The 22,389-nt window shown below is 45.7% G+C and overlaps 1 protein-coding gene across 2 annotated transcripts; it reads right to left on the bottom strand.

Annotated features, from left to right (window-relative positions):
• Positions 1-998: 998 nt before the first annotated feature.
• Positions 999-21,974, bottom strand: NADK (NAD kinase). 2 transcript variants are annotated; one of them, XM_040084466.2, is made up of 12 exons: positions 21,953-21,974; positions 17,403-17,616; positions 14,436-14,519; positions 10,951-11,080; positions 10,388-10,496; positions 10,034-10,119; positions 9,668-9,770; positions 8,754-8,905; positions 8,115-8,214; positions 6,322-6,479; positions 5,113-5,195; positions 999-4,148 (listed from the first exon to the last, which is right to left on the bottom strand). In XM_040084466.2, exons 2-12 carry the CDS (start codon positions 17,573-17,575, stop codon positions 4,001-4,003), a joined length of 1,326 nt encoding a protein of 441 aa, XP_039940400.1. In that variant the 5' UTR covers positions 17,576-17,616; positions 21,953-21,974; the 3' UTR covers positions 999-4,000. The 2 variants fall into 2 exon arrangements, with proteins under 2 accessions (XP_039940400.1, XP_039940399.1); XM_040084465.2 differs by lacking the exon at positions 21,953-21,974 and adding an exon at positions 21,091-21,184.
• Between the last annotated feature and the right edge of the window lie 415 nt (positions 21,975-22,389).

Raw genomic sequence — 22,389 nt, 5'->3', positions numbered from 1 at the left:
GGAAGAGGTTAATGGCACGAGGCCAGACCGCAGGGCTGACAGAGCAGCAGCTGCCTCTGTGACTTCATCCCACACGGACTGTTGCTGGAAGAATGAAACATTTAGAGATGACAATGGAAGGGTTTCAGTCCTTCCCTCAGCCAAGCGCAGGCAGCAGAGCTCTGCTCTTGCACAAAGCCTCTGCTGGGGCAGAATGAGGTGAAGGAAGGGTTTTATGGCCAGGTCACCGTGTCACTGTCACAGAAAGTGCTGTGGCCACAGACAGCCAAGAGTTTGTCACCAGCCCGGCATGGAAAGATGGAAAATCCTTTCCAAGGTGCCTCATCAAACAAAAACTCCACTTCAAAACAGCTCCTTTACCTGCAAAAGGCATTTCCTTGTCAAACAAAAACTCCACTTCAAAACAGCTCCTTTACCTGCAAAAGGCATCTCCTCGTCAAACAAAAACTCCACTTCAACCGCAAGAGGCATCTCCTTGTCAAACAAAAACTCCACTTAAAGGCAGCTCCTGTACTGCAAAAGGCATCTCCTCAACTGTTGGAATGAGTTATAGATTAATTATGACATCAAAAGACTCTTAAACATCATCATTTATCTCAGGTTCCATGGGAGAAGTGTCTGGAACTTTGTCAGAACGTGCCACAAGCATATGAACCCCATTTTTAATCCTCAACTTCCTGGATATTAAATTATCAGCTTATTTGACCAGCACTGCCCTTACCAATTTCTTTCCCCATAGTTCTATTACTGGGCCTTTAAAAACAGTTTTTAATGCAGCCCAGCTGGTTGTACACAAGATTTGTTTCAACTTGCACAGTAAATCCAGCAGTTATTTTGAGACTTTTGAGGAAAACCTGGTATCAGACATTTAAAAAAGCCTTGGGTGTATTCCCAGAAAACAGAAGCCACTGTCCCACAAGTGTCAAACCCCACACAATTCCAAGCAACTGATTGGGAATTCACAATTTTATATTCTCCCCAGTGAAAGGGCAAATCGACCAATCCAACGTTACAAAAAGGTTTTATTGAAAGGATTGAAAAATATTTTGTTTCTCAACAATATTTAAAACCAAGTTTTCAATGTGTTAACAATATGTAACAGGATTTTTTTCAGCTTTTAAAAATTCAGTACGCTGCTTTATGCCATACTACAGTTGGTAACAGCTTCTCCAATTTCTACCAGAGGATAACTTTAAAAACAAAACAACAAACCAAATTAATTTCCCAGCTTCCATTTTGGCCCTTTGTAGATGAAAGCATTTGTAGGTGCCAGTGACTTACAAACCCCTTTATTAAAAACTCTTAATCCGCAAACCCCCATTTTTTAGCACAGTTTAACCAAGTTACTCTGAATAAGCTACATCGGCTAAATGAGGTTTTATTGCCAATAAAGTGAGGTGCATTCCAGCTTTTTTCTGGTTCAGCTCCCCCACTCCTGGAGCAGTTCAAATGCAGAACTCCAGGGCTGCTCCAGCCTCGCTCTCCTGCAGTTTGCAGATTAAAAGCCTTGGGAAGGGACTTTGTACACTCAGATAAACTTTGTGATGTATTAACACAGCCTGAGCTGTGAAAAGCAGCTGGGCCAGGGAGACTCAAGGCAGCTTTTGGAGAAAAAGCCAGGACTGAAGGCACTGAGCCAGGCCTGCAGCTCTGCCTGGGCTCAGCAGCCCCCAGAAAATCTCTTTTCTCAGCAGCAGCTCCGTACAAACAAAGCTGCAGCAGCCTCAGAGCCAGCAATGCAACTGCAGCAGGTGATAAATCGAAAGAAGAAATTTCAAGCCAACCCCTAATGTAGATCTAAAGTAGTTCAGTACACTTTGATTACAGATTTAATTACCTGTGCACTCTGAAAATTAAAAGTTCGGCAAATTTAGTCAAGAATAGCTTTACTATTATAAAAAGCATAAATAAAAAGTGCTGAATATAGTTTTTATCTTTAAAAAAATACTAGATAAGGCTCATAAATCATTTCACCTCTGCAAAATGATTTCCCACTCCCCGGCGTGCCTAGGACTGCTCATTCTCCACTCATCCACACGTTCCTCTAGACACCATACCCTGTTCCTTCTCTCAATTATTGCATGTTTAAATAAAATAGTTTCAAAAGCAAAAAAGCCTGACACTTCTCTAGTTCAAAAAGTAGCCAGTTATCAAATAACTGAATACTCCACAGAGGAAACCCGTAAGCAGCTTCAAAACAGTGATAAAACAATTACTGCAGATTCAAGTGAAAGAGAAATCCCAAAAAGCTCTCCGGATATTCTCCAAGATATCCCAAAATCCATCTGGTTTTGACCAAATCAAACCAATATTCTATTTTACAAAATGTACAAACCAAGTGTTAATTTATATGAATATGCTTTCATAGTGATTTGAATCGTTACCCAAGAGTTTGCTTCTCTTTTCTGGAAAAGTGCTCTCACCTGCAATTCATGAACTCAGCCCAGGGCAGCATCCAAAAGGGAACAGACATTATAGAAACCACCAGAGGACAAGGGATCCGGCAGAGTTTGGAAATGAACCCATTTCCCATTTCCACTTTGGACCACAGAAACAACGTAAGACAATCATGAAGAAAGCTCAGCAGAGATTCTCACTCCTTTCCCAAGGAAATCTCACCTCAGGCAGCAAATTCATTCCTTGGCAAGATCCTGCCACAGGCATTTAACAGCTCCTGTCCCTTCCTTCAGTGAGCGATGCAGCAAGACTTGAAAATGCTGAAGTTTGGATAAGATGATCAAGAGACTGCACCACAGAGAACATAAATGTAAACATTATCCTTGGGTTTGCTCTTTTGCAGTTAAAGTACAGTACAAACCCTTTTCTTTTTTTATTTTTTTGCCCCCCAACCAGTTCCTCTGTTGGGTTTTTTTTTTTTGTCATTGTTCTTTCATAAAAGCACATACAATAAAATATGTACAGAGAGAAGAAGTTAGAAATGTTTGAAAGCATCTTAAAAAAAGTAAATGTGAGACTTAGAATATCTTGAGTGTGCTGAAGGCACCGTTGCTACTCCGGGGAATGTGTCCTCTCATTTCTCCAGCCCACCAACGCAGAATCCCATCCTGGATTACTCAGCACCAAGAGTTGGAAGGTATCCATGGAAGTTGAGGGCATTCAGGATCTAGAACAGGATTATTTTCTTCACGACAACAGTGGGACTAGAATTCAGTAGCAATTGAAGTCCAGATTCTTCTTGAACACTTTGAAATTTTTTTTTTTTTTAACATGATAGTCTCTAATGCTACCATTTATCCCAGGGAATCAAACAAAAATAACAAGAAAAACCAACACACGGATGATTCCCACCAAGAGGAAGTGCAGAGCTGTGAATCAGCTCAGCTACAAACCCAGAGAAACCTGTAATAATTAATGTTCATCTGTGCTCCTTGTGGGTATTTCCACAGTGCTGACAGCCAAGGGTCAACCACTGCTGAAATGGGCACAAGAGAGAGGAAGGTATATATAAAAAATATATACTTTTTATTACTAATTCCATCTCTTAATAAAAAAACAGCCTTTGTGGGTGTTTCTTTAGTGTGTCACACTCGCAATGAAGTATTTTCTGGGCAAGGGGTATTCAAGGTAACAAAGAGGAACTTTTTGTTGTTGTTTAAAGAAAACTTCTCAGAGCCTTTCTGTTCCTAGTAGTGTTAAAGGGAGTTACAAACCTATCAAACGAAAGGGATTTTAATGCCACTTTTCCCTGGTGCAGCTACATTCAGCCTACCATGGAACTGGTAAGTCAGAGGTTACAATCAAATCTGCAGATGTGGTTTTGGATAGCAGTCAGGAACAATCCGCTCGTTTGGAAGGAAATTCCCACCGGATTAGAACCGTCAGAACCTTCCACTCCCGCTCTGGGCACGCAGGAAGGAGCACGGCCCTCCCCAGCCACGGCATCTGAGGGACATGAACCACGAGCACGAGGCAGAATCCAGAATCCAAGCAGAGGGGAGGGATTGTGCCACGCTGCACTGCCACCAGCCCCGCTGGCCGCTCAGAACTCTTCTTCCTCCACAGTGAAGTTGTTCTGCTTCTTGCGGACGTTCCAGTGCAGGCACTCGGCCAGGCTCTCGAACCAGTCGCTCACGGGGTCGCGGAAGCAGATGGAGGGCAGGGGGTAGCAAGAGGTAGTGATGCTGATGCTGCAACGGCACAGGGCAGTCAGGCAGGGCCAGCAGCAACCTGAACAAAGCGCAGCCTGTCCCCACCCTGCGCAGCGCGGCCAGACTACGGCTGTCCGTGAGCAGCGGGCACAACTGGAGCTGCTCTCGCCTGGGCTTTAACGAGCACAGCTCTGGGGACGCTCTGTGTGACGCGTCTGGGAACCCCTCCATGGCATCCTGCAGCCTCTGCTGTCACCCACACAGGGACAAAGGAAACCCAAGGCACCACCTGGCCTCAAGGTTCCAAGTTTTAAGCAACAAGCACAAGGATTCCAGAGTGTAACCAAGGGCCAAACCTTGTGTTTGAATTTTTACTGGGCTCCTGAACTCCTTTCTAGATGATTCCATCTCAGAGGAAATAAAACCTGCTCAGGATGGAGAGTTGCACCAGCTGTACGTTTTCCTTCATGGCAACTTGAATGGGCCAAGAGGAAAAAGGACATCTTAAATAACAAATCTGCCAATCTCCTTCCCAGAGCTGCCTTTCATCACCTCCAGCACATCCTGAACACAAAACTGAGGGACTTCACACCCTTCTGCTCCCTCAAGTGACCACAACCACTCCCAGGTAACCCAGTTTAATCCACGTGGAGTTTTCCTGCTCACAGGCAGCTCCTGTTGGTTTGTATCTTTCAGAATTCCTAAGATTTATCTTGAAGTTAAAATTTACAGAGTTTTCTAAAGCTGTGCCCATTTTCCTTGCCAAGCATGCAATGTTTACTGAGTCTGAACATTTCACTTGCTTTTATGGAAAGATCTAAAGAACTCAAGTTAGGAATTACATCCTTTTAGTGCAGTTTGTGCTCTAGGAGGTGTTAGGGTTTATAAAAGCTTCTTCCTTCGCTGCCAAAACCCTTTTTGGCAGATGTTAGAGAACGAGGGAGCTGCATGAATCAGGATTTTCTATACTTAGAGATAATACAATCAGAAAAAAAGGTTTGACCTGTCTCCATGGCATATTTCCTGCCTCTTCCTTCCATCAAACGAAACCCACGCCGTGTTCCTGGCATCTGGGGAGAGCATAATCTGAAAAACAAGAATCAGCTGAACTTCAGGACCAAAATTCAAAGCAAGGAACAAACACCTCCTCCATCCTCCCTCAGCGTGCAGAACTGAGCCTTTGGAACTCCACTGGCACTCCTCAGCTGTCTGTGGCAGCAGTGCAGTAACACCACTCAAGCTCCAAACCTTAATTTTGTGTTTACAAACATATTTTTCTATATGTACTAAATCCCCTTTTTCTAAGTACAAGGTCATAACCCACACAGTCCTTCCAGTTCCAGCCTGTTCAGTTTCTGGAACTTTAATTCAGTTACAGGAGCTGATTTAGTGTTTCTTTCAAGAAAAATAATGAAGGTAATCTAGAAAAACACATAGATTTTAATACATAATGAATCCAAAGCTGCCAAATTTAGGAAGTTTGGCCCCTATTTAACATACATTCCTATTAAAAGAATTATCCCCTGTCCAGTAACACCCACTGACATGGAAGCGTAGGCTGAGAGCAGTGCCATGAATAAACAATGAATTTATGTGGTAAAACAGGAACAAAAAGCCCAGAAGACACTCATTTCTCAATGCTAATCCTCTAACATCCCTAGGAGCCCAAATCAGCTCCCTCCCTACTTAAACAGGTTGGTAACAGAGACAAAAGGAGAAAGGGGTTCTTCCTTCCAAAGAGTATTTGTCCAAAATACCCATTAACCAAGTCTATTTTATATTCGGCTATTAAATGCCTTTTTTCTGCAAGACAACATTAACAAAAGCTAAATGCTGAGTTGCAGATTATGCTATCAGTTTATCCTTAAAGATCTGCAATATTTCTCCATGAAAGGAGAATTTTTGATTCCCTTCAGCACTGATCATTTACAGGCACTTCAGCCAAGATCATGAACATTTTTCAGAATGCCAGTGTAGGAATTCCCATTTTGTAGAACGTTACAGAGCTACAACCCAGTAGGAAAAGTGTAAAGTATTCCACTGGTGGGTAAATTCTTCTAAAGCAAGCCACAATCTTGAACCAGACTTGGTCTGATCCTGCTCCAAGTGAGAGGACGCAGGAGCCACACGCCACTTCCCACCCTCCTCACACTCCTGTGGCCGCTCCCGAGGTTTTTAATCCACGAGGAGAAATAAAACTACAGAAGCCAACCTTGAGTTCCACTCCAGCAGGAACCACAATGGGTCTGAAGGACAGGGAGTGGGGGCAGATGGGGGTGATCATGATGGCAGGGACGTTGGGGTGGATCATGGAGGCTCCGGCCGCAGCGGCGTACGCGGTGCTGCCGGTCGGCGTGGACACGATCACCCCTGGGGACAGCAAACAGGACAGGGCCATCAGCACCAAGTGCCACCCTCACTGGGGACAGCAACCACACAGGGCCAGCAGCACCAAGTGCCACCCTCACTGGGGACAGCAACCACACAGGGCCATCAGCACCGAGTGCCACCCTCCCTGGGGACAGCAACCACACAGGGCCATCAGCACCAAGTGCCACCCTCACTGGGGACAGCAACCACACAGGGCCATCAGCACCAAGTGCCACCCTCCCTGGGGACAGCAACCACACAGGGCCAGCAGCACCAAGTGCCACCCTCCCTGGGGACAGCAACCACACAGGGCCATCAGCACCAAGTGCCACCCTCCCTGGGGACAGCAACCACACAGGGCCAGCAGCACCGAGTGCCACCCTCCCTGGGGACAGCAACCACACAGGGCCATCAGCACCAAGTGCCACCCTCCCTGGGGACAGCAACCACACAGGGCCAGCAGCACCAAGTGCCACCCTCACTGGGGACAGCAACCACACAGGGCCAGCAGCACCAAGTGCCACCCTCCCTGGGGACAGCAACCACACAGGGCCATCAGCACCAAGTGCCACCCTCCCTGGGGACAGCAACCACACAGGGTCATCAGCACCAAGTGCCACCCTCCCTGGGGACAGCAACCACACAGGGCCAGCAGCACCAAGTGCCACCCTCCCTGGGGACAGCAACCACACAGGGCCATCAGCACCAAGTGCCACCCTCACTGGGGACAGCAACCACACAGGGTCATCAGCACCAAGTGCCACCCTCCCTGGGGACAGCAACCACACAGGGCCAGCAGCACCAAGTGCCACCCTCCCTGGGGACAGCAACCACACAGGGTCATCAGCACCAAGTGCCACCCTCCCTGGGGACAGCAACCACACAGGGCCAGCAGCACCAAGTGCCACCCTCCCTGGGGACAGCAACCACACAGGGCCATCAGCACCAAGTGCCACCCTCACTGGGGACAGCAACCACACAGGGTCATCAGCACCAAGTGCCACCCTCCCTGGGGACAGCAACCACACAGGGCCAGCAGCACCAAGTGCCACCCTCCCTGGGGACAGCAACCACACAGGGCCAGCAGCACCAAGTGCCACCCCTGGGGACAGCAAACACACAGGGCCAGCAGCTCTAAAACCAGGGATTGCTCCTGGGGACACCAACACATCCCATGCCAGCAAAGGGAAGCTCTCCTGTTGGATTTCACAGCTCAACTGCAGCCCAACACACACAAAGTGACAAACTCCCCCCTGACCCTGCCACGTGGTTTCAGAAGTTGCACAAAGCCAGGTTACACAATTTTGTAATAGTGACTTTCATTTTTTTCTTAAAGGGTAAGAGCTTTAAAGATTAACTCCTGACGTTCAGGAGCTGAGATTGTTTGCCTTCAGCAAATCCCAGATATCCAGGCCAATCTTCTCTGAGCTATTTCTTACCCTTAGCCTGAAATATAATACCCCAAAAAAGAGCTACTTGCCCTTGCATGCCCACAAACAAAATCTTTCAGCACCTAAAGCTTCACTGTGGGAATGCACACACCCATTCTTCGCACACTCGTGTTTGCTGTCAGCAGTGAACCGGAGCTCTGTTTCCATGAGAGAAAATCCCCCAGGAGAGCCCAGCAGCACTCACCATCTCCTTGCACCGTGGTTATCAGGTGCCCATCCAGAAACACATCCACGTTGGACAGGTAGGAGGAAGGGCCACGATCCACCACAACTTCATTGAGGACCTGCCACGACACCAAGCATTACCCCACAGCCTGCTGCTGCCTCGGCAATAAAATAATTGTCAAAACCAGAACATGCTTTCTAGATCTCCTAAAAAATTGTGCTGATTTAGTACCTGCAAATTAAAGTCTCTTTACACTTCTGTCCTAATGAGTGCCAGCTGAAGTTTTGAGATGTGAAGAATTAGTCCCAGGAGCTGGTCACTAACAATGTGCAGGGTTTTTCTTGTCTTTTATAAAAGTGTTTGGTGTGTCTGACTTTAGAACTACTGCTTTGTTTTCAAAATAGAAGGAAGGCTGCACTCAAGCTTGGAGATATTCTCCAGCCTAAACAATTCTGTGAAATTATTTCTATGGCAAAGTATGAGATTAGCACTTCTGACTGCAGAAAGGAAACGTGTGCAGCAGTTCCTCGGCACTTAGAGCACACTCTGAGCTGGAGCAGCAAGAACCAGCCCCACACTGCTGGGGGAGAGTTTTAATAAAACAAGTACAAATTACAAACAACAGATTGGTTCTTCTGGCTCGTTTTGCCCTCTGACCTGATATTGCATAATTTGCTTGCCCACTTCTTTCTCCAGGTTTGCAGGCACGACCCCGTTCTCCTCTATCCCGTTCTGCACTGGGGTTTTCTCCCTGTGCTCCTTCACCACCTTCACCTTGAGCCTGCTCCGGAGAACGAGAGCTGCATTGCCTGGAGGGGAGACACGGGGAGAACACACAGAAATGAGAATGCTGGCACAGGAAATAACCCCAGCAGTGACTAACAGCCCTGTGAAATGCCATCCATCTATTCCCGAGCTTTCAACGTGCCCAGTTTCATTCACAGCATAATTGGCTGCACTTGGCTGACGCTCAGAACTGATTTTTAGAAGCAATGAGCAAAAATCCAAGTCAAATTTCAAGCCAGTTCCCTTCCCACTTTTCTCATTATGTAAAAAGGAAATTTAAATTTTATACAGACATGATTAAAATGGGAAAACACTGTTGGGCTCATGTGACCTTCAGTAAGACAAAAGCTAAGCTTAAAGAAAATTAAAGCATTAGAAACATGTATTAAAAGGTAACATTCTAGCGAGAGTTTTACACATCTTTTCAGGAATCTACTTTGGATGCAACTCAAATAATCTCATGTTAAAGAAACAAAGAATTTATTTCCTCAAATATTTGCCTGACTTCTCAGTATTTAAACGCTGCACTTTATTTCTATGCTTAGCAGCTGTCATTTAACATAAATTCTACATTCTCTTACACTTATTTACTCCATGAAGTTATTTCTTAGCCCTTTTCCTTTACAGAGCAGTGCAGAGAGCAGCACTGGATGGCTCAATGCAGTGCAAAGCTTCTGCTAATTTAAGATACATTTCTCAAGTTTCAAACCTTAAGGGCCAACCAAAACCGAATTGATTAAGAAAAAGTAACAAGCAAACACCACACCTTGTCCCCTTAAATTTACCTTCTATAACCTGAGTGACTTGGGACTGAAAATTCTCAAAATTAAATGGAGTAAGAAATCCAAGGGATCCCAGATGAAAAGCCATAACTGGAGGTACACTACCCTATCAATAAAGAAAAGAGTTTTAAAGCTACTCAGTCAAAGCAATCCATACTTCAACTATTTGCCTGTAAATATTGTGACTATTGATGAAACTTCAACTGTGTTTAATAAAAAACAACACATTTGACATTCTTATCACAAGGCAGAAGAGGGAATGAAGAACAAAAGACAAATGCTGAACTCAGCAACAAAAGGGGGGGAAAAAGCACTTTTAAATACTTCTAAAAGAAAAGGTTTATGGGTCTGTTTCCCATCAAAACCAACCTGGAAAAGTGAAGAAGCATAAAGCAAGGTCCCATCTCCTCCCAGGCATATGATAAAGTCTATCTGATTGGAGATATCATCATAGTCTGGGAGCAACATTGAAATAAAAAGTTTTCAATTAAATGGTATCCACAATCTTAATTGCCTAACAAAAAATAGGAAGAAAAATTGCAATTTGCAGCGTGTAAGCGTTCCCTCACAAATATATAAAAAAGCACAACTAGGATGTAACAACAACTGTCTGCAAAAGACATAAAAGTTTCACAAATTTGACCCAACAATTAAAAAAAAAAAAAGACAAAAAAACCCCCAAAAATACACTCCGACTGTCTTTTCAAGAAATCTTTTCCATACCTTCTCTGAAGGTGCAAAATTTCTTCTTCACTGGTCCAAAATTCTCATCATTAGCTATAGCAGGGTCTTCCAACACCTTTTTTTCTACATACACTATCATGTTGTTCTCCTGAAGAGAGAGAAAATAACCTTGTGAGGGACCTAACAACACACTCAACTCTCTCCATAATTTCCATTAATTTAAAACGTATTAAATAATATTTACAGTAGTGTTCTGCATCTGCTGGGTGTTTTTGATGTGTGGTCTGATCCTAAGGAGAATTTTGCAGCATGCACAGACCATTTAAGAAATTAAAGCCTGGCAGATAGATTACATGATACAGCAACGTTGCTGTGTTTGCTCAAGGCTTGGAGGTTTAAGCTTTTTCTATCCCATTCCTGTAATTTAGAACTGCAAACAGAACGGAAGTTTTCACCTTCATAGTTTTAGTTTTGAGCTTCATACTGATCTTAACTTCTGCAACAAGTTTTAGCACATGCAGCGGGTATAAAGATTTGTTTGCACAAATCCTGCACAGAAGGAGCAGCTGGAGAGAGCTGAGGTGTAATTCCTATTTTCTCACCTCAGTGAGGTACACACAGAGCTCTTTGAAGGGCTGCAGCAGACTGGCATCACGGATCTTCTTAATCACAAGGACACTCTTGGGAGGTTTGTTCCATGTCAACCGCTGGCTTGCTGGATCCTGAATGTGCCTGGGGGACAAAAGGATCCCAAACATCACCACGGTTTGGTGTGACACCTTTGTGACCTGGTCAAAACACAACCTCCAGTGTGGAGAACATAGCCCTAGACACCAGGCAGGGAAAGGCAACAATTCATATTGCAGTGCTGAGGGAAAGGCAGTAATTCACATTGCAGTGCTGGTGCTGAGGGAAAGGCAATAATTCACATTGCAGTGCTGAGGGAAAGGCAATAATGCACATTGCAGTGCTGGTGCTGGGGGAAAGGCAATAATTCACATTGCAGTGCTGAGGGAAAGGCAATAATTCACATTGCAGTGCTGAGGGAAAGGCAATAATTCACATTGCAGTGCTGGTGCTGGGGGAAAGGCAATAATTCACATTGCAGTGCTGAGGGAAAGGCAATAATTCACATTGCAGTGCTGGTGCTGGGGGAAAGGCAATAATTCACACTGCAGTGCTGGGGGAAAGGCAATAATTCACATTGCAGTGCTGGGGGAAAGGCAATAATTCACATTGCAGTGCTGGTGCTGAGGGAAAGGCAATAATTCACACTGCAGTGCTGGTGCTGGGGGAAAGGCAATAATTCACACTGCAGTGCTGGGGGAAAGGCAATAATTCACATTGCAGTGCTGAGGGAAAGGCAATAATTCACATTGCAGTGCTGAGGGAAAGGCAATAATTCACATTGCAGCGCTGAGGGAAAGGCAATAATTCACATTGCAGTGCTGGTGCTGAGGGAAAGGCAATAATTCCCATTGCAGTGCTGAGGGAAAGGCAATAATTCCCATTGCAGTGCTGAGGGAAAGGCAATAATTCCCATTGCAGTGCTGAGGGAAAGGCAATAATGCACATTGCAGTGCTGAGGGCAAGGCAATAATTCACATTGCAGTGCTGGTGCTGGGGGAAAGGCAATAATTCACATTGCAGTGCTGATGCTGAGGGCAAGGCAATAATGCACATTGCAGTGCTGAGGGCAAGGCAATAATTCACATTGCAGTGCTGGTGCTGGGGGAAAGGCAATAATTCACATTGCAGTGCTGATGCTGAGGGCAAGGCAATAATTCACATTGCAGTGCTGAGGGAAAGGCAATAATTCACACTGCAGTGCTGGGGGAAAGGCAATAATTCACATTGCAGTGCTGGGGGAAAGGCAATAATTCACATTGCAGTGCTGGGGGAAAGGCAATAATTCACATTGCAGTGCTGAGGGAAAGGCAATAATTCACATTGCAGTGCTGGTGCTGGGGGAAAGGCAATAATTCACATTGCAGTGCTGGTGCTGAGCTCTGCTATGTGCAGGTGATAACCCAGAATTAATAATTCTGGTCCCTGCTGCCTTGTGCCGATAGGGACCTGAACAGAAGCACCACAAAAACTCTCAGCTCAAGTTCCTCAACTGACTGACACCACAGTGCTGCTTCCTTCCTGTTTTGGTGCTGACTCAAAGCAGAAACATTCAATTAGAGGATCTGAAAAAGTCACAGAGTACTTTTTTCCCCCCCCCTCTCTAATATTCTAAGTCAACCAGCTTCATGTAAATTTAAAATTAATTTTATTTCAGTGCTCACATTTGAGATACAGCAGAAACTAAAGGTTAAGGCAGGGCTCTGCTGTCAATAATGTTGACAAGAACTAGGGACGAAATAAACCCAGAATTAGCACCAACTTCATTCAAAAAAGCCAGTCTGCCTGTTTCAGCTGTACTCACCAATTCCATGCAGTCCTACTGAATGAAAAGTTATTCATAACTTGCTTTAAGATCTTCATGTTTCTTTCCAGGGCTCAGGCAAATGCAGCAGCTCCAAATAAAATAAAAGGCTGAGGCTTTTATCACTTATTAATAACTGCAACCTCAGAAGAATACATTTTTCCCTGAAAAATGTTTTTTTTTTTTTCCTTCTGTTGAAGATTTCAGTCAGTCCCGATAAAAAGTTGGGAGGCTTTACAAAAAAATCCTGTGTAAAATTTGTATTCCAGATCTTTGAGGCAAGGTTTCATAAAGAAAAACCCATTTCAAGAAAAATACACAGGTATTTGATTTCCCCTTCTCTCAAGGGCACAAGCCCCTGATCCTTTTTTCACTGAGTGTTCATTCAATGCATCTGCTCATCAAAAAGCAGGTTTGCAAGTTCTAGAGCTTGAAAAAAAGACACCCAGCCTTCCCTAACTAAGAGCCTGCACATAAAAACTAGGATTTTCTGTTAAAAATAATCCCTCCAGTGAGGAGAGTTGAACAAAATAACCCAGAGCAGAGGGGAAAGAACACCAACAAGGTTTTGCTTGTTTTTAAAACCCACAAAACCTCGTGTGCAGTAAAAGAAATTTTTCAATTTGTTTTTCTTCAGCAGCCTGAGGGCAGCTCTGCTCCCGGCCCTGCCTTGCCCAAGCTTTTCCCTGGTACAATCCTGGCCCTGTTTTTATATCCCCGGCCCGGGCCAGCCCCTGGGAGGAGCAACTGCCCAGGTCAGGTGGGTAAACACAATCTGGGCTGGCTTTCAGCTGCACCCCAGGGCTCTTTACAGCACCAGGGGAGAATGAGGAAGCTCTGAGCTGCCAGGGGGAGGGATCGGCGCTACACTCTTCCAGAAAAGGGTTGGATATCACCAGGAAGGTTACAGTCTGCAGTATCTTACAGTTAACTGCGAGAGGGGCAAAAATCACGGAATGGTTTGGGTTGGAAGGGCCTTAAAGCCCACCCAGTCCCACCTTCCACCATCTCAGGTGGCTCCAAGATATGTCCAGCCTGGTCTTGGACGCTTCCAAGTGGGGCAGCCAGAGCTTCTCTGTGCCAGGACCCCCAGAACCAGGGAGCACTACCTCGATTAAACCCTGGAATTCCTCACCAGGCCAAGTCAAGACCCCATTTATTAAGTATATAACACAACACTTTCTGCCACCCAACCTACAAAGTTAAAATGTTTATTTACCCACTAAGCAGAAGCCAGCCCTTATTTCCACATTTACCAACAGTCTAAAAGCAAACTTGCTTTAACTGAAAGTGCCAGAGACCAAACACCAAAATTCAAAGTACAAATTCAAACCTCATCACCGAGGGAGGGAGTTTTCCCTCACATTTCACAGCACACAGAACAGTTCCTCTTCCTCCCCTTGTGGTGCCCAGAAGAATTTTTATTGAGTTGGAAATATGAGAGTTGCCATTTTAGACACCAAGCTATGGACTGTAGACCATGCCAACTTGGCAAAGCTGACCCCAGGATGACAATCAATGTGAAAACTTCTAAATATCAGGTAAAATACAGACAGGGCTGATTAGGGGGAGTGAAAAAAGTGGAACCAGTGAAAGGCAAAGTGGTTTTCCTGGCCACAGAAGGAGCAAAGTGCCACTGGTGGGATGAGTACTCACATAATCGTTTTAGGATTCTGCAGCATGCAGGCCTTTGGTCCAAACGTGGTCACTGGGCATGGTCCATGCAAGGAACGTGTTCTCCTGAAGGCAGAGAAAATAATCAGGGAGTCAGAGAGATGTGCTGACAAACTGAGTCTGTCTGGCTGCTCAAACACCAAGCCCTCCTTTGAACCAGCTGCACAAAAGCAATACAGGGCAAAGTGCATCTCTCAGACCTACGTGAGCGCTTCCCAGGCAGGGTAATTTTACACATTAGCTCTCACATTTCCAGTGGCTGCATCAGCTCCTAAGTGACACCAGTTTCACTGCTGCAGGAACGAGAACAACACTTTTATTCTGTGTTTCTCAAAGCACTATGACTTATCAAAAAGCACATTTTTTAGACTGACTGAACCTGGTATAAATACAGCAAAAACAGCTCGGTGAGTGCTCTTCCCCTCACTGAGGGCAGTGATGTACAGACATTGGGATTCCCAGTGTGTGACTTGACAAACATTTACAAGGAGCTCTCCAACACCTTCAGATGTTTTTGGCATGGTCAAGTCACAGTGATGTGGGTCACAGTCATTTAAACACCCTTAACAAATTAATCAAACAAATTTTTCAACTCTAAGGCACATGGAGATTTGTATCTGCAGTATCAGGCTGCAATTTTGAACAGGCTGAAAAGAAATTGCTATTTCCCCCCACGTATTTCTCTAATACAGTCTCTGTCATCACATGAACAGGGGCTCTGAGGTGTCATTTATCCTCAAAATTGAATCCACCAGGACACAGGGTTATTCCTGGCTCTAGGATGAGATTATCTGGAGAAAGTCAGAACTCTCCTGCCTCACCTCCCTCCCAAACTGCTCCAGCAAAGCTGGAACTGGGAGCAAGACCTGCCCAAGTCATGGAATTGTTGAAGCATTATGTGACTATTAGAATTATTGCATTATAAGAAGGGGGAAACATTTCTTTCCTGGGCTTAATTCAATTACATCTTGCTCCTAACAATCATCACTGCTGGTGCCTTCTATTGTGTGTTACAAAGTAGCTCAGACCAGCCTGATGACTCACTCCCAGAGCTAAAAAAACCCTCAGAAATCTAATAAAAATCAAAACCAGATCACAGGTTAAACAAATAATTAAGGAACAACAGCAACATCTTATTTGTTTCCTTGCCTAATAAAATATGCCGGTCTAAGAGCTGAATTCCAATAACAAAACCAGAATAATTTCTTTTCCATCTCTAAGTCCAGGCACGACTGACCAAGACAGATAAAGAGCATTACTAAATGTTTTAGAAAGTTTATCTTATTTATTTAAAACAGAAAAATGAGCAAGAACCGACATAACAAGAGATTAATGCGTCAATATGGGCAAAAGGTTGATAAGTCCCTATCTGCTTGTGCACAATTACCCTTGGCATTAGGATGGTGAAATAACACCCTGGCAGCATCACCTCCCACTCCTTGCTAAACTCCAGCTTCTCCCAGTTAACTGCAATTTTTGCTTTCTCCCAACACAGGTCATTATTTGATGCCACTCCCGGTAACTGACCAAATTCTGTTCCCACATGAGGCATTAAATATCCACGCCTGAGCTTCGTGACATTCCAAAAAGTTTCCTCTGCAAGCCTTATTTAATAACTGCTGTAAATTTTCCCTGAGATTTCACTTGGTTTTATTAGAGCTCAATAACAGAATTTCAAGTTATTCATAGTCAGGCTGCTTTTGCTAAGAACGAGCAGCAGTGTCCTGGAAATTATTCATCTTTTAGGGAAATTTACTTATCAGTTCCCAGCAGCTGGGCAGCTACCTGGAGCTGAACAGCACAGAGGAAGCCTGAGAGCAGCACTTCCTGACAGCCTGCAAAATGCCTTGAGACAATTTAGCTCTGAAGTGAAGACAGCCAGTGAATGACTGCAGAACAATAATCCTAATGAAGGAAAATCTCAGAAGCAATTACCCTGATTCAAACCCACAACGGACAGAGCCCTTCTGGTTGAAAAAGCAGCTGTTTAGCTAGAAAATAATACACGTAAAATTTAGACCACACGGTCTTCTAAGCAGATTGACTGAAAGGTTTGATAGAGAAGAGAAAACCACCAGTTTTACAGCTCCATTTAAATATCAAATCTTACATTTTGACCATACACACATCACCGGAGCTACCACAGAGCACAGCCCTCAGAAAACACTTCCCAGAAGCATCAAATACACTGAGCTACAAACACAGAGCAGTTATTTTCCTAAGGCTTTCAGTTTGCCTCCCTCCACCACAAAGCCACCCCCTGTGCTCCTCAGCCTCACCCGTGTGTGCTCTTGCCTCACAAGAACATTCCTACCAGCAAAGCAGGAGCTCTGAACAGCAATTCCATCTGCTGAGCAGCTTCCTCGTGGCTCTGCCCATGATTTAGGGACAGCCACAGCACAAGGAAGGTGAAGTCCTGCTGTGCCTGCCACAAGATCAAGACACGGCGCTGCCCCTGCCCGCTGTTCAATATTTACAGCAGGTCCAAAGATCACCAAATCAAAAGTTCTACCCAACCCTGTCCACATGACAGGAGCCTTGCAATGAGATCAGAACTTTGGTCCAAATAAAGAATGGGTGTTTCTCAGTGCTCTGAAACCGTCTGCAAACACAACTTTTTGCTGCCTCATACATAACCTGACACACGGGTTTTTAACATACAGAAGTAAAGCTCTGGCTTAAGCTTTTGTAAAAGTCTGAAGAACCGTCCCTACTGTCGACTGATTGGTTTTTTGGAGACTTTGAGCTCTGCAGACACCTGTTTTGACAAGCTGTGAAACTGATTCTGAGTCTGCTCTTGATCAACACCCCACCTTCAACTCCCCACCTTCGTTTGGAACCTGCCGAGGAGCATCTTAAGAATCCCTCACGGTCATATTAAAAAGAAAATATTAAAATCCAGTTAACTTCATATATTACAGCAACAAGGGGAAGAAGCAGGGCCCTCACCTGAATTCTTTGGTGCTTCCAAGGGCTGGTGAAGCCGACAAGCTCCGTGACTTGGCTCTCCCCCGGCTCGTGCTGCCCCACTCCTCGTCGCCGTGACACGCGGAGCAGTGGTAGGCAGAGTCTGAGCTCCCATCAGCCTTGCTGGCACACAGCTTCTCCCGACTCATCTCCATGCTGGAACTGAAGGAACCTCAGCCAGAGAGAAATTCAATCCCTGCGGTGGAGAGGGAGAGGCAAAAAAAAAATCTCAGTATCCGCAAAGGTAACGGAGCTTTCCTTTAAATCCGAATTACGGCTTCAGCTGGCTCAAAGGAAAACAGCCGCTTTGCTAAGACAATCCCTCCTCTCTCAGCAGATAACATGCTGAACATCAAAACATTACTGGAGCTGTGTTTAACATCAAGAAACTCCTGGAATCGTGCAGAAGATGAGCGCTGCTGCAGAGATGAGCCAGTGCTTTGAGCCATTTCCCTGCTTTCTGCAGCTCCTGACCAAGGGGGAGTTTTCCCAGTGGTTTTTATAATTGTTTTTCAGCAATTAAAGTGCTTTAGAGTCCCTGCAAGAAAACCTGGAGGAGCATGTTACACTAAACACAGAGTTCACCCACACTAATAAAGACCTCTCCAAAGAATCTGGGAAGTTCTTCAAGGCAATCAGAAGTTCCTGGAATTAAAAATGACCACTGTGTTCCCAGACTGAGAAGAGGCTCAGTACAAAGTTGTTTCAATACCAGCACAGATTCGTGTCTTCAGTTACGTAAGAGATAAAATTAATTTCTTTTAGATATTGAAAAGAAAGAAAAGCTTTAAATATGTGCCAAGGAATCAAGGCTTGGGAAAAAAAAGAACTGTAAAGTCTCCTATGAGGTGATACATATATTGAACAGATGAAATAGAATACTCTAAGAGAAAAAAAAAAACAAAACCCAAACCTGTCAGATAATGCATGAGAAGTAACCTTAATAAGCCTAAGCTTTTTTTTTTTAAAAAAGAGGTTAATATCAAGCTGAGCAGAGACAAAAACAAGCTAGAGGACAATACTCAAGTCCTTAACTCATTTTTGACAAACTGGGGAGATGATCCAAAACAAACAGGACAAAATCAGGACAAATGTGCAATATTTCAGTTCCACGAACAACCAGCACAAATGAAAGACAAACAGCTGGTCAGAGCACAGCTTTGCAGAAGTAAAAAGAATAAAAAAAAACCAACACCAAAACCAAAACAAAACCCAAACTTGAAATAACTGCAGAAGTTCTAGGGATCTTGTGGGCAACTTCTCATCATTACTTGAAGCAAGCGGAGAAGAAGCCTTATCAGAACAAAAATAGAAACCAACTTTCAGAGTATGAACAAACACTAAACCATAAACAAATAGTATCCATGTGAGTGCAGCCCAGAGGAACAGCACATTCCTCAAGTCATTCCAACACTGAGTGGGGGGGAGGAAATGTTGGTCCAGTAGAAATTTGCAGATGTTTTTCCCAACGGTTTCATCACTTTGGATGAAGCTCCCACCTCATCCTGCAGAGAGAGGAGCTAAACATTGGTGCGACCATTAAAATGGACTGTGGCTCAGGGAAATCATCACACAATGTGGATATTTGGGGGGGGGGAAAGACCCCAGAGAATGGCAAACCACAGAACTTCACCAGAACCCCAACTTGCAGACGACAAAACCTTCAAGAAAAATGCAGCTGTAATTTTAGACTCATTACTAAATTAGACAGCGCCACAATGAATCAAATTAGAAAGTGCTTTTGCTCCTGCTGTAGCTTAGGCTTACCTGAGGAGAGCACCACTCCAAAGAGGCGCAATTACTGCCAGGCATTAATGATTTATAGCATCCTGCCCTTGAAAGGTATCAATGTTTAGCTGGGAGTTACTCACCCTGTGTCACCTGTAACCAGCCTCGGCTTGGGAAACAGCCATTGCAACAGACTTGCAATTTTGTCCAGCTAAGATTAGCAAAATGTACCTTTATTTTTAGATGATTGGAGCTGATATATAAATTTTGTGCCCCTTAGCTGAGCAAGGGAGGTAGAGAACAATAATTTATGTAATAAGCAAGATGTGTCTCCATGTGACTTTGACCGAGGAATGTTCATCTGACAGGTGCTGACAGTAAAGAAAATCAGATTAGCACAAAACTGGAAGTAAGAAGTGCACAGACCTGCTAAATACAGCCTAAGAACTTGATATTCCCTCCATGTAATACTTTCCAATTCAGGATGTTTTAACTACAGCTTACACCATGTACTGTTTAATTAACATTCCCTCACAAGACCTTTATTGAATAAGCAGACTTGACATAAGACAAAACTGCCACTGAACAGCTTCCAGGACTGGATCCAAAAAACTTTTAAGCACATGGTAACAAACTAATGAAAAGGCTGCTCTGTTTTAAATCATGTCCAAAATAAAAACAGCACAAGAAAAACAAGTATTTAAATGTCCAGCACTGCAGAATGAAGGATAACTGAGAAAGTGTCAACATCTAACAATAAATATCTGTGATGGTGACACAGCAGCCAGGTGAATCACCTCTCACACAAATCCAACTCCAGTTTTACTGCAGTTTTCCATTTCAAATTTCACTGAATGTTCCCCTGAACCAGTACTTCCCAAAGGTTTAATCAAGCCACCTTTACACAATCCCATGACATCCCCCAAAGGTACTGCAAGGCTGCAAATCACCGAGGGATTTAATTTTATTTTACAACGACCATGCTTGTAAGCTGCTCTATCATAACAAACTTTTCCTCCTAAATGCCCTGCTTTAAATCATCCTGGTTAAAGGATTACTGCAGGGTCCATCCTGACAAAGTCCTCACACTGCTTTAACCCCCTTCCAAGGCTGCAGAGTTTGTACTGATTTCTTACAAATTGTACCAGCAATTCAAAACTCTTTTTGTATTTTATTATCGACTTTCTCTTGGGGCATAAGAGGACAATGTTCTATCCAAAACTGTACCTCTTGTCCCATTGCTACAGAGCACTGTGTGCCTGATCACTCTGCTCTGTGGAGCTTTCTTTTGTTATATTTTGCTGAATAAAGCACTCCAGCAGAGGTTACAAGCCTATGACTCCATCCCGAAGGCACTAAACCCCCTCTCACACACACACAGAAAAAGAAGGAACAACCCCGTCAGACAGACAAAGCTTTGTTTTAGCTTAGAACTTCATAATCCAGCGCGCCTGCAGTAAACCAAAGCCCCTATTAAAACCCAGAAGTCTAACAGCAGTTACAATTTTAGCTTTTGATTACACACCCAAATGCTATTTCCACCAAAAACCCAGGCAGTTTGACCATCACGTGCGCAGGGCCCGGGCAAAAACAAGCCCATCTGTTAACCCTGACCCCAACGCGGACGGGGCACGAAGCGCCCAAAGCCAGGGCCGGGCCCTCAGCGGGGCAAACAGCGGCGCTGGCCCGCTGTCCATCGCCGCGGGAAGAGCTCTCCGGCCTCGGGGCTGCCCGGGAGGGAGCCAGCCCCGGAGGGAATGCGGCCACTCGGGACTGCGGCCCAAGGGGACAGGGGACACAGGGACACGCGCCGGGGGGGGACAGAGAGACACGCACCGCGGACAGAGACGCGCACCGCGGACAGAGACGCGCACCGCTCCCCCCTGAGGGCCGCCCGGCCCCGCCGCGCTGCCCTGCGCGGCTCCCCCGTGCCCCGACTCACGGCGTCGCTCAGGGCCGAGCCCCGCGGCGCTGCAGGCGGTGCCGGGCGCTGTGAGGGGCGCGGGGCCGGCGGGCTCTGCGCGCCTCCATCGTCCCCTCCCCGCCGCCCCCCGCGCAGGCGCGGTTCGGCCGCGGGCCCCGCGCGCAGGCGCGGTCGGTGCGGCTGCGCGGGGCCGCCTCGGCCCGCGGGGTGATTAGCGCTAATTAGCGGTAATTAGCCACGGGTACGACGCCGGGGAGATGGGTGGGCTGTGCGTGTGTAGAGACAGCTTGAGTGGCTGGCATCGCATTGGGTTATAGTCGCGTTAGAGGTGCCTGTGGGTATCGGACACGTTCAGCCAGCCCACACCCCTCACAGCACCCTACGCCTCCAAATTCCGGCCGTCTGATCCCTCCGACCATCCCACACCTTCACACCACCCTACACCTCCAAATTCGAGCCATCCGTCACCCCTCACACCAGCCCACACACCCCGAACCATCACACTTCCAAACTCCAGCCATCCCGCACCCTTCACAGCACCCTATACACCTCCAAATTCCAGCCATCACATCCCTCTCACCATCCCTCACACCACCCCACGCCCTCCTCACACCCCAACCATTTCACATCTGTAGCCATCCCTCCTCTCCAGCCATCCCACGCCTCTCACCTCCAGCCATCCTACCATCCCACCCCTGCAGCAACCCCACACTTCCTACCTCCAACCATCTGAAAGCTCCAAACATCCCGTCTCCCACCCTCCAACCATCCCACAGCTCCCACCTCCAGTCATCCCATCCTTACAGACACCTTCCCTCCACCATCCCACATCTCCCACCATCCCATCCCTCCAACCATCCCACGTCCCCAGCCACCTCACCTCCGCCGTGCCCTCTCAGCTCAGGCACAGACTGCACCATCCTCTCCTCTCCGCCTGCTTTTTTGCCCTCCAGCTCACACCACGCCTTTTGCAGAGGGTGTGGCTGCTGGCACATGCTCCCCTCACACCCTGCTCACATCTCCCCACAACGCCTGTCACGAACTTTTACCTTAATCTGGCCTTTCATCATCTGGTAAAAAACTCTTTGACAGCCCACACCACTTTGTGAGGATCACTCCATCTCAAGTACAGTCATAAAGTGGTGAAATATAAAAAAACCAAACCCCAAAAAACCCCCACATTTTCCAGTCTCTACTTGAACTGAAAAAACCCGAAAGGTTTTGGTACCTCAAAATCACCAGGGGCTTTGTCACAACTTCAACAGAGGTAGGAGCTGGATGGATGCCAGCAAGAAAACAATTCTTCAGTTACCAAAC

This window comes from Hirundo rustica, chromosome 22, assembly GCF_015227805.2.
Source record: "Hirundo rustica isolate bHirRus1 chromosome 22, bHirRus1.pri.v3, whole genome shotgun sequence".
Classification (NCBI taxonomy): domain Eukaryota; kingdom Metazoa; phylum Chordata; class Aves; order Passeriformes; family Hirundinidae; genus Hirundo; species Hirundo rustica.
Note: the sequence above shows the minus strand (reverse complement) of the source record. Positions and strands in the feature narration are given on the sequence as shown.